This window comes from Zonotrichia leucophrys, chromosome 7, assembly GCF_028769735.1.
Source record: "Zonotrichia leucophrys gambelii isolate GWCS_2022_RI chromosome 7, RI_Zleu_2.0, whole genome shotgun sequence".
Taxonomy (NCBI): domain Eukaryota; kingdom Metazoa; phylum Chordata; class Aves; order Passeriformes; family Passerellidae; genus Zonotrichia; species Zonotrichia leucophrys.
The window spans coordinates 32280623-32292827 of record NC_088177.1 but is presented as its reverse complement, the minus strand read 5'-3'; the positions used below and the strand labels follow the sequence as shown (position 1 = coordinate 32292827).

At 39.9% G+C, this 12205-nt stretch overlaps 1 protein-coding gene across 2 annotated transcripts in view; it reads left to right on the top strand.

Moving 5' to 3' along the window:
- CNTNAP5 (contactin associated protein family member 5) overlaps window positions 1-12205 on the top strand; it is a 267969-nt gene that overhangs the window by 173081 nt on the left and 82683 nt on the right. For both annotated transcript variants that reach the window (XM_064718412.1, XM_064718411.1), the window contains exons 13-14: window positions 760-879; window positions 10489-10689. In XM_064718412.1, coding sequence (XP_064574482.1) covers window positions 760-879; window positions 10489-10689 — 321 coding nt within the window. The remainder of the gene's footprint in view (window positions 1-759; window positions 880-10488; window positions 10690-12205) is intronic.

Here is a 12205-nt window from a genome sequence, read left to right as displayed (position 1 = left end):
TGTTCTTGGTGACCTGCTGTACTTGTTTTATTAACCACTTGGGTTTGCATGGGCACTGGTACTCTAAGAGAAGACTATTAGAAGACAAGCAGAGAGAAAGAGTTGGTTGTATAAAATTAGGTCTAAAGCGTAAAAACATAACCTAGGGTGGAGACCATGTCTGAGCTTGAGATTTGCTGTGAGCAAATGAGCTTGAGCTTTTCTGCTGGGGAGCAATGGATTTCATTTGGACAGTAGACTATGGTGGGGCTTTAATGCTTCCTGTTAACCTTATCCTGCAGGGAAGGCAAGGACTGGCAAAAATATCTACCATCTGTGTTGAGAACACTTAAGTGCATGCCTAGGTAGTAAATCATGTGTACCTGTGTGTATGTAGGTATGTCTTTAAAATACCATACATGGTGAATATATGTACCTCTCCATGGCTAGATATGTCACATTTGAAAGTTCATATCCCTTTATTTAAGTATTTGCATCCTTTAATCCAAAATAAAGGAAGTACATGTATCTTTAAAGCCAGCCTGCATTAATTTAAAGGAATTAGCTAAAGAAATGTGTGATTTAGAGCATGGGTTCCAACCCAAATGCAAGGGTGTGATTTAGAGCATGGATTCCAACCCAAATACCATAAAATTTCACGTGCTAATCAGCTGTGTGCTAACAGGGTTTGTTATGGCAATAATTAATGCAGGACTCATGTATAAAACATGTCTGTCTGTGTTCTGTCTGTGATGCAGTCCCTCTCTCTTTCTTTCCAAGCTGTCTATGAACAGTCCTGTGAGGCTTACCGACACCAAGGGAGGACATCAGGCTTCTTCTACATCGATTCTGATGGAAGTGGACCCCTGGGACCACTCCGTGTTTTTTGCAACATTACAGGTAATGACCTAACCTTGACTTGGCTGCTTGATCTTGGGTCTAATTTGATCTGAGGTGGTCTTAATGAAAAGATAGAGATGTCAATAATACAGCTCAAGAGTGGGGAAGAAGCAGCAAATTTGTAACTGAGGTTTCACTGTGAGATGTTTCCTTAAAAAGGATCCATGTAAAAGTGATATTTAAAATAAGTTTGAAGGACTTGCCTTGCTAAGTGATATATACAACAGTATCTGCACCTTATAAAGGGCACTTCATAATATCCTAACTTTTGATGACATGTTTGGTTTTTACTAAAGAGACAGAAACTTAGAATCCAAACTATTCTTTTGTAATTGAATGGTTTCTCTGCTTTATTAGAATACTAGATCTGGGAATTATTATTAAGCTCCTCTCACTGAGCTATCTATAAACCCTTCCAGGCTGATGTAGGCAGCAATACATCCCCTCATACAAATGTGCTGCCTTTGGCATTCCAAGGAGGGGAAACCTTGGTTGTCCCTGGTATTAGTATGGAGAAGAATGTTGATGATCTTAGGAGAGGGGACCCCAAAGAGATGGGTAGGAGAGCAAGAGCCTGGCAAGGTGACCTTGCCTGTTGGTTGAGGCTTTTTAACCTTACAGTTCCATAGGTTTAAAATAAGAATTGTTTCAAATGAACAGATCTGTCTGGCAAATTCTCTCCATTGTATATAGGATTGTCAAGCCAAGAGTATGAGAAAAGATTACATGGCCCTGATTGTGGATGGGGATGGATGGTAGAGCTCCTTTTTTGCTTTTTATATTTGAAATGGAGGTGAAATTTCCCACACCATCTCCTGTTTGGCATTTTTTGCTTCCTGTGGCCAGGTGCAGATGAAGGAATGTTTTATTACCCTTTCTAAATTGCTAATTCTGGCTGAACTACTTTGCCACATATCACTGCCACACTCAGTGCTGAAAACTTAGGACTCAGGATATTCATATTTTATCCTTAATCTCCTTGTACTTAAAGTGCCTCAAATTAAATTTTCATTTTTATTTAATTGGGCAGTGATTATGTTAATTAAATGCACAACAATTAATTATTAAGTATGTTTTTTATTCAAGTGTAACAAATATTTAATAAGATGTGTCTCCTTTGCTGTTGAATCTCCTAAGATTTGAAACAGAGTTTCACCTTTCTGTCTGAATATCCTTCCTTGATCTTCAATATGGGAAATGTGCTCATTTTTATTATTTATCATATAAATATGTGTGATCAAAACATTGTCAGTGCTTTTTATCTCTGCTGAAGAAGTAGAATTTTTGACTAACACCTTGTATTTGCTTTCCTCAAAAAAAACCTTATCTGGCAGAAATCCAGAAGGAATACACCTGATTTGCTCTCTATCTGTAATGAACTTGCTGACATTCTCATAACATTGGTTATGAGCAAGGTGGAGGTGGGGAAAACTGGCAGAACCTCCTAGCCGGGAAAACTTACGCTTCTGGGTCAACTGAATATGGTTTGGGTGCCTTAATCAAAAGAGCTTCTTTTCTCTCTGGGAATTTCTCTTATTTGTTATTCTCATAAAAATTGTTTATAGTAATCGATTAAGTGCAAAGTAGGAAAAAAATCACTTTGTGTACACAGAGATGGATTCTCAATTTGCTTCTTTTTTCAGATGATGCTTCTGCTTAGTTTTCTGAAAGTGTTCCATATTCAGGGAAAGGTGAAATACGAAATTCTGTGTTGTTACGCTAGGTACATACAAGGAACAGAAAAAATATTATTGTTCTGTGGCATAAATCTGTAACACACCGCCTGTGAATGGAGAAACGTGGATGGCTTGTATGTGTGGGGAGACTAAACAAATTAAAAAGATGGTTGAGGGGAACTGCAACAGGTGATACTGGAGATCATTGTGACATAGAGAAAACACACAGGAATTGATTCTTTTTCATCATATATGAGCTAAGGGGCACCTAAATGACTACACAGCGGGATCTGGGAGATTTTTGTTTGCTTGCTTTTTCCTGATGCAATGAATTCAACTTGAAACCCCCACAGGACAGCCAGGAGGCTGACAGATCAAGAGAGGGAGTAAAAACCCATCTGGAAAAAGCCCCAGTTTTGTCTGGTAGATTCAGAAGGTGCAAGTAAACATGGAGGTTTAGTTGTAGCCTCCCACTCAGGTAGCTGTGAGGCAAAGACCATTGGGAAATGGGAATGAGCTTCAGGAAAACCTTTTGGCTTCCCTGGGTTTCTCTTCACCCTCAGAGGCAGAGGTAGGCTCATGGGCTAAATAAAGCTTTTATTTTACTCAGGCTGGCAGTTCTTTCTGTATACAGTTCAAGAAGCAGTAACCTCTGTATGCCCAAAATGTGTTCAAGCTGAAGAATTTGGAGGTGGAATGGAAAATTCAGGGCAATGACTCATTTAGTGTTTTTAAAAGTGGAGGTGCAGAGAGCTCATGCCTTCTGGGAATTACAGTGCCTTTAATCTGTGAAGGATGAATTCAAGGAGGAAATCAGACCATCAGAAATGAGCAGCATCATTGCATTTAAAGAAAAGTGGGTTTTTAATGTTCACTTACCTTTTTTTTAAAGTTCTTTCTAATTCTAATTTAAGTTCCTTTCTATTTTTTAAAGTTCTTTCTAACAGCATTTTTACATGTTTAATTGAAGGGATTTGTGTAGGAATCTGAATTATTGCAGCCAGTTATTATCAGGGGCAGATAAACACCAGATTTCTTGCACATTAGTGTCTGGTCATAGGTATCCAGTGTCTGGTGTGGATATGGAAATATCAACATTACAAGTTAGTTTACTGTGTTTATGTTAGCAGTGGTTTCTCTAAATCCTGTCAACTTTAGAGCCCACTGCTGAATAGAAATTCTGAATAAAGCAGAAAATTGTGATTGTGAGTGTTGAGAGGGAATTGGACAGTTATACAAAGAGGGAGAGAGAGATAAGGGAAAGGAAATGTTGTAGGGAGAAAAAAAAAGGAAAAAAGTATTAAAAAAATAAAGTCAATTTTTACCATGGCAAGAAATTTAGTGTCACAGAATATCTGATGAATAGCTGATAGTAGAGTGGGTAAATGTACTTATCCACTGTCTGAAGAAGTGGCTGAAAAAGCAAGGTGGCAAAAAACTGTTGATGACATGCTACTATTTAATAGTATTGTATACTATAAGTATAGCATACTTATTGGTCAAGAAGTGAGAAGAGCCTGTGAAGCACTTTAGAAGAATCTTACCTTGGGCACTGTTTATCTCTGCCAGAGGTAGAATATGTTGTTGAAATAGGAGGTTGTCAGGAACACTAATATGCCTAATCAAAGGCATAGAAAGATATCCGTACAAAGAGAGGTTAACAGAAAATAGTCCAGGACTGTTTAGAAGGGGAAGACTCAAAGTGAATGGGGCTCACTGACAGAAGCAATGCTCATTTTCATTTTCTTACAATGGAGAAGAAAGAAGGTTCAATGACAGTGAAAGACAAAACCCTCAAAACTAGGTCTAAAAGGAAAAGACAGCACCTTATTAACATAATGTTGTTTTCACCTTATATACCCGTTGTACACAAAGTCACTTTCACAGGGAAATTCATCAGTTGTAAGAAACACAGAGGAATCCACACCAAACATGCATCTGTGTGTGGGGAACTGAACCAAATGTATGTGCCCCAGCCATGATTGGATGCAGCTGGATGCCATGAAGGGCACCATGAGGATGTGAATGGGTCCATGCAGGGATTATTAAATTTGAGTGGTTGCATTGAGTGCTTTGGAAACACCTCTGGCAGACATCCAGGGCCATCCACAGGGAATGTAAGCTAGCTATGCTCACTTTTCCTGGGTCTCCAGTCACACGTGGTGGTCTATGGCCACACCTTGTTGATTTAAAGTGCAGAAAGATTGTATTGGGTCATACAGTGGGGTAATGAAAGCCACCAGGGCTGGGAAAGATTTTCCTTGTAGGATGGTTGTTTGATAATCAGCCCACTTGAATTAATCGTCGTTGAAGATTCATGACAGTCAATATCCCTCAAACACTACAGATCTTTTGGCGCATTGTAGTTCTGACAATTGATATGCTTCTCTTTTGAATTTTCATTAAATATTCTTCCAGAACCTTGGGGGAGGAGGGTGTGAGATGTCACAACAGAGGTGTCTTGTTGTCATCCATCAGAGACATCAGGCATGGTCATTCTGCTGAGAATTGCTTTGAATGCATTGCAGTGCCCTGGATGGATGTGGCTGAATCAGAGCTCAGGAGGAAGCTGATGAGCAGAAAACAAGCTGCAGAAGCATATATTGCTGGGTCAGCCAGCAGGGATAAAAAAAAAATAGATACAAAAATAGTAATGGGATGCTTTCAGAGTAGACTCAGGAAACTTCTTTGGAGTCAGTGAATTAAACTGCCTGTGATAAGAAATTGCTCTTTTAATATCCTTTGAGGGGAATTTATATTAGAGTAGCTGGGTTGACCTGCCACTGCAGCTCAGAACAGTACAGTGTTTAAGAAGGAAAGTCTTTCCTTTTTTGTGTACTTTTAGTTATAGGTACAGCATTCAGGATAAAATTTGGCATTCATTGTGGAACACCATGAAACAAATGCATTGTATGAGCTCTGAGAGTTATTTTTTTCTCTCATGTAGCATTTACCGTATGTTTGGCTTGTTGGCAATTTAATCAGTCTGAATAATCTTGTTTTGTGACAAACCTCCTAAATCACAAAGGAATGATACCGTTTGTATGGGTGGAATATGCTCTACAGGGATATTTCAAGTTGAAGAATAAAAATGAGAATTAGACAATACAGAATTCATTGAAAGCCAGTTTTCCAGCTGCTCTAATTTCCCACAATTTAATTTGTGTGCCGTCAAAAGCAACTTGGAGGTTTCCAGCAAGATGATAGAACTATGGGCTAGGCTAAACAGAGAGTCTAAAATATGCTTAATGCATTGCAGTCCCATGCTGTAAAAACATCTCCTAGGGCCAAATGCAGACAGCATAATATCCTAGTGAATTGGACCATTAAATAAAACTGTGAAGTCATAAAGCTGTAGCATTACCCTGAAATTAAAGCATTGTCACCTTTGAATTATGGAAATAATTTAACAAGCATTTAGGAAATCTGCTTTTCAGGGCTGCATTAAACTATTCCACATTATACAATAGAAGATGTGGCTGCAGTCTCCTACTTGGTTTTGAATGACTTCCAGCTTGTGTTTAGTTTGAAATTTTACCAAGCTGAGAATGTAATAAAAGAGTAGAATGGAGTAATAGAAGATAAAAATTAACAGTAACCTATGCCTGGACAACAGCTTTTTAATTCTCATTGCAGATTTGTAAGTGCAAGGAGAGCTAATTAAATGGAGTAAACAGGAAAACAATGTAGTATGGACAGATGTAAAAACATAATGATAACTTAGTTTAGATCCATGAGAAGAGAGTTCATCTGTGTACTTTAATGGTTTCCAGGTATGGAAATTACTAGAAGGAGGTAGTGGCACTCAGCTTGGTTTGCACCTGTGATTACAGTGTCATTGCATAAAAATATAATGTAAACAAAACAGAGCAAAGATTAAATAAAAATCCTTGCATTATGAAACAGGACCAAATATTTGAAATCCCATTTTCAAAAGCTGTGGGCATTACTGGTGTAGAGGGCTGGAGCTCAGGTGCAGACAGCTGTGCACTGTTTGCTGGAGGGATCTGTGGGCACGTTCAGATGGCAGCTTTGTGTCTCACACAGGTCCTGAACCTGCCTGAAGTGCCAGACCACAGATCATTGTCAGGAGGCTTCAGAGGACCTGCCAGTCAAGTAGGGGGGATGGGATGCCTTGACCTCATACTGAGGCAGGCAGTGATATTTTGGGAGCAACCCTAGCTAAACTTGTGCAAGTGAATTTGAGAAAATAGAATGATTTTTTCCTAGTTGTTGCCAAGTTTGAGGTGGAGAAACTGGGATTTGAATAAACCCCAAGGGCTGATCTGAAAGGTGATGGTCTTCAGAAGAAATGTTGAGATTATTTCTGAGTGGTTTTCTAATCTATGGAAGCAGATGCAGTGGTCTTGATATTGTCTTGGAATGGTTCATGGATTTATTGCCCTCTAGCTCTTAGTAACTTCTCTCTCAACCAGTGCAGATGCAGGAGGGAGCACTGTTGGCTCTCCTACTCTGTCCCAAGCAATCTAAAGTTTAAATAATTTTCAGTCTTACTTGCTTGCATTTAAACAAAAGCGTGTCCTTTTAAAGAAGGAAGTTTGTTTTTAGAGGTTTTTTTACTGTGATGTGAATGTAAGCCTTTATTCTTGTAGCAGGTTGTGTTTGACTTCGTATGCATTTCCTCGCCCCTCTACACCTCACGTGCTGCTTTCTAAAATTTAAGTACTTACTCTTTCCCTGGGAAGGGGGAAGAAGTATGACTGAGATGGTGGAATAGATTTCTCGTTTCTTCCTCTCACCTTGTTGCCACCAGCTCTATCTGTGTTGTGTTGAGCTGTCCTTCTGATCTGAGGTTTGCTTGCTGGTGGATGTGACTCTCCTGTCGCTAGATCAACAAGAAAAACACAGATTTTTTATTTTTTTTTTGAGAAGCTGAACTGATGGACCCCTTTACTTCAAAGGTGAAGCACGGAGGGAAACTTTGAAGTGACCACTAAAGCATATATCTGTTCTGTAGAACAATTAAGCCTAAAAGACTAGGCATGTGTAGATTAAGAAATCTCTGAAATGTAACTTCAAAATTCTTCTCTTCTGTGGAACTTTTTAAACTCCATTAAATGATTTACTTGCTAAATCACATTTACTTTGAATACAGAAAGAAATTTGATTTGTTTTTCCTTTCCCTTTGTAAACTAGAGGATGGAAAATAGGTCAACTTATTTCTAAATGATCCCGTGGAGAAAAGCAGGTCTAGAATGTCAAAGTTCAGATCTTGGGACAGCTGTGTGCAGCTGTAATGATAACAAGACTGCTGAAAATTAATGAAAAATCATAGAGGAAGATAAGAGGAAGACCTGTCACATTTCCTGTCCAGCACTCCTGTTAATAAGTGCTCGCTGCTTACAGTATATTTGCTGATACCTTGTCCAACCTCATTTCAAACATGTCAATTAATTATATTTCCAACACTTTTTTTGGGGAAGACAGTTTTGTGCTATGCTATTTTTAAATCAGCTTTTCCTAGTATTCTTTCTTTGCTTCTGAATTGCTAGCTCGTGATGCTTTTGACTTTTCAGGTACCCACATGGCACCTGTCTTGCTGCACAGCCTGGAAAGTGCAGCAGTGTTAACCACTGTACAACAAGAGCATTAGGCTGCTCTACTTCCTGAGCAGCACTGTAGCCACTATTGTGAGCATTGATTTTATTGCATTTTCTTAAAATTATGTTCAGAACTCTCAGTGGGGAGGTGCTTTTCACAGCCCACCTGGAATTTCAGCAACCAGTATATTCCATCATCTCCTGGTTTTATGTCTCACATTATCAGCAACTCAGTGTTTGTCTTTTTAGTAGATATTTCAGTTAAGGCAGAAGTTCTGTCAGCTTTTGTGAGAGGAAAGTTAACTCAGCCTCGACAGCTTCTGAAAAATCCACTCTGTTCTTGTCAATATTGCCTTGAGAGAGCAAAAGAAAACAGAGGGACTGGCTGATAAGGATCGCTATTTTGAGATGTACAAGATGTCTGTTGCAAAGTCATTGAAGTATATTGTGTTCAAGGCAATATATGTGCAGGACTGTGTAGGGTATTGTGCTGCAGTGTTCACTGTGATTACAGCCACTGGGACAAGTATTACAAGCAATAAATTTGTAGTATTTCTTATCATTTTAATCTGACTTTTGTGTATCGCACGTTGCAGCAATGTTTCTTTGAGCTCCAACTCCAAGGGACCACAAGCAGCTCCCTGAAGCCAGTAAGAACCACAGAATTGCAGACCTATGAACAAACTTTCTGTCTACATCACAGAAATGATGAGAGGGTTGGGAGTTAATGTGTGGTTTGCTGTGTGTAAACTGTCCTTATAGTTAATGCAGGTTAATTTCTCTGTCACTTGCAGCCTGGTCTTGGAACAGACCTCTTTAGATAGTCTCCAGATGGTGGTTGTTACTTGCCTGTCATTTGAATGCCTCCATAATGACAATCCATCAAATCATCTGTGTCTTTGCACAGATAGTCCATTTATACACCTATTAGAATTTTTACCCACCTATTAGCATTCTGTTGAAGTAATCTGGGGCATATATGTAGCTCAGTGAAAAATATTTTGACTGCAATGCATTGTAGTGTCCTCAGAGCTACTGGGCTCATCATGCCAGTGTATTGGAAAGATCAGCCTCTGCAAGAACTCAGGCCAGGAAATGTGGTAAAACCATCTGAATCCTTATATGCATAGTTTTAAGATCAGCTTAGAAAACACATGATTCATTGCTATCTAGGGTTTTCCTCATGAAGCATAAATAACAAAAGAGAAATCTGTTGCCTAGATCTCACTTCTTCCTCTGTAACTGTCTGCGTGTTTCTGCAGGTGAGATTGAAATCTCCTTCTCATCAAATGATTGGAAATTGCTGCCTTAAATTTTTGCCCTGTCAGTATCTTGTATCCTCCCTAGGCAAGCAGGGTCTTTGATATAGAGGGAATTTGCTGGTTGTGACTTTTGCTAATAGTGTTGGGCATGTGCAGGGCTCAGTCCTGTGAATCCTCCTTGAAGAGTTTGTCTTTAACTCTGTGTCAGCTCAGCAAATTGGCCTTTCTGCCTTGCCCATTGCTATACCAGAACCAACTGGGAAAAGGCCTCCCTGGAAGCTAATTGCTTCTAAGTGTGGTGTTCTCATTATGCCAACCCCAATGCTGATCATGAGCTGGGGTGTAGGTGCAGGTTGTGCTTAAGCCTAGATTCTGCTTTCTGTCACCTACACAATCCTTGCTCTACCAGTAAATGCAATGAAGGAAAAGAGAATGGGCTCCTCAGCATGGAAAAGCATCAATATTTAGAGTTAACTACAGATGCCAAGTCATATGGCATTCTGTAGCATCATCCAAGTAGGGCATCACTCAACTTATATGCAGAAAAATCTGAGAACTGAGTGAAATGAGTGATCTGACTTCCAGCTGGGTGGTAAGAACATACTCTCAGTTTAACTTTCTGGCAAGAGATTGTGCTTTCTGCTCATGGTTTGTGCAAGCTCATCAGCTGCAGTTCTGTGCTTCCATTTGTTGTTACAGCAGCATGGGCTGTGCTCTCAGGAAAAAGGTGAATGTTGCCCCCATGAGCCATATTACTATGTGTTTTCTCTTAGGGACAAAGCCAGTGGAAAGGTATCTAATTTTATACAGATACCTGGTAATAGAAGAAGCTGAAGGTCTCCTGTGCTTCTGTAGTTTCTGTCTTGCTCAGCAGGCAGTGTAGTGTTTGCTTGAGCTGGTTCAGGGAGAAACATCTTTGTGGGCCACACTGACCTTTCATGAAGACAGACCTGGTTGGTGTTCATCACAAAGTGCCTATTTTGGAGCCCAGGGTCCTGCTGATGGTCTGTCCACTGCAGTAAAATGTTACATTTCAGTTGTTGTTTTGTTCCCTGCTTGTTGGAAATGTTTTGCTGTTAACCTTCCGTTCAATCGTTTTTCATTTAACAGAAGATAAGATCTGGACTGAAGTGCAGCACAACAGCACGGGGCTGACCAGAGTGCAAGGAGCTGGTCCAGAGAAGCCCTACACCATGTCCCTCAACTACAGCAGCAGTGCAGAGCAGCTGGAGGCTGTGATCAGCAGTGCTGAGAACTGCGAGCAGGAGGTCGCCTACCACTGCAGGAAGTCACGGCTCCTCAACACCCCCAGTAAGTGCCACCAGCCCAAACCTTTCCTTCTCAACTCCTATTGGTTGGAAAGCAGGTAGAGGCCATGCTGCAGCTAAGGAGAAAAAAACCCAAACCAATAAAAAAACCCAAATAATAGTAGCAATGTGGACTAGAGCGAAAAATCTTTTAGCATTTTGGATTCTACTGTGCAGATCATGCATGCCCAGACTCTGAAAACTATGATGGGAAGTGCTACCTAGAAATCACAAGAAGTGTATTTAGCTGATGGCAAATGGATGTGTTTATTCATTTACAGCTTTTACCTGTATGTTATAGATAAAAAGCATCCAGATTGCTCCAGACTCATAATGTTATGTAGGGGAGGGGTGAAACCTCTTCTGAGACCACAGCCCTGAATATAATGTTCAAAGTGCTTGGTAATAGAGTTCCTGGGGCAAAACTAACTTTCCCCTTGCAATAGAGGGAATATATTTTTTCACTTGTTTTAATGTAACAGAAAAAAGGAAGCATCAGTTTGTGTTTCTCTGCAGCACCAAATTTCCAGTGGCTACTCAGGATGTCTGGCTTCCATTCAACTCTGTCTTGATGTCAGGATTTTATGTTTGCTTAGCTGGAGAGATGAATGACAATAAGGGCAGACTTCTGAATGACTTCAAATCTCCTCTGTTGCTTGTAATGACTGTGTTGTCCTGGTGATTATTTAATCATTAGCAGCTCTTAAATTTGTTTGTAGTTTAGAGAAAAGACCATGGAAAGGCGTAAGTGGAGTTTGCAGTAGGAATTCCTATTGTCTTAAAAACATATTGCCTAATGAGATGTGTCAGAACCCTCCTGGTTCTAGCAAAGTTACTCTAACACTGAATTTTTATGGATCCAGTAATCAGATGCCTTACAGTCAGTTTATTTTTAAAAGCTGTGAATTATGTCTTTTGTTATCATCAGATTTACCAGCCAAGAATTGCTTGTATTGCTAATCTTTTTTTTAAAGAATGAAATGTTAATATCAGCATCCAGGGTGGAGCACAAAGGGAAAACAAATTGTGGGCATAACTGCTCATAAAGATGTGGATTTGATGTCTTACATGTGCTTTCAGTGTTGCTGGCTTCTGTATCCCACAACACACTTGATATGGCTAAAAGATAAAACCCCACAGAGGCTATTTTCAGAATGTTGTTTCAAGGATGAATGCAACAATATTAGAGCAGGTCTGCATGTGTTTGTTTTTTGCTCATTTCTGTGAGGCACTTGGTCATGTGTATGCAGGAATGTGCACTATGAGTGGGTTTTGAGATGCCTCTCGTATATGGGACCTCTCTAAAGCTGGAGGCACATTCTGAGAACCAAAACTTTTGGGGAAAAAAAAGGTAAAGATAATCTTGTGTAAATTGACAGTGTGTAGAGTGTGCATCTTCAGGGCTAAAGCTATCGAACAACAGGCAGACTGGCTTAGAGGGCTCCTGACAGGCAGCTCATCCTCTGCTTGTCCAGGAGCAAAGCTGTGGCTGATTCCTCAAGGGGAAAGAATGTGGGATG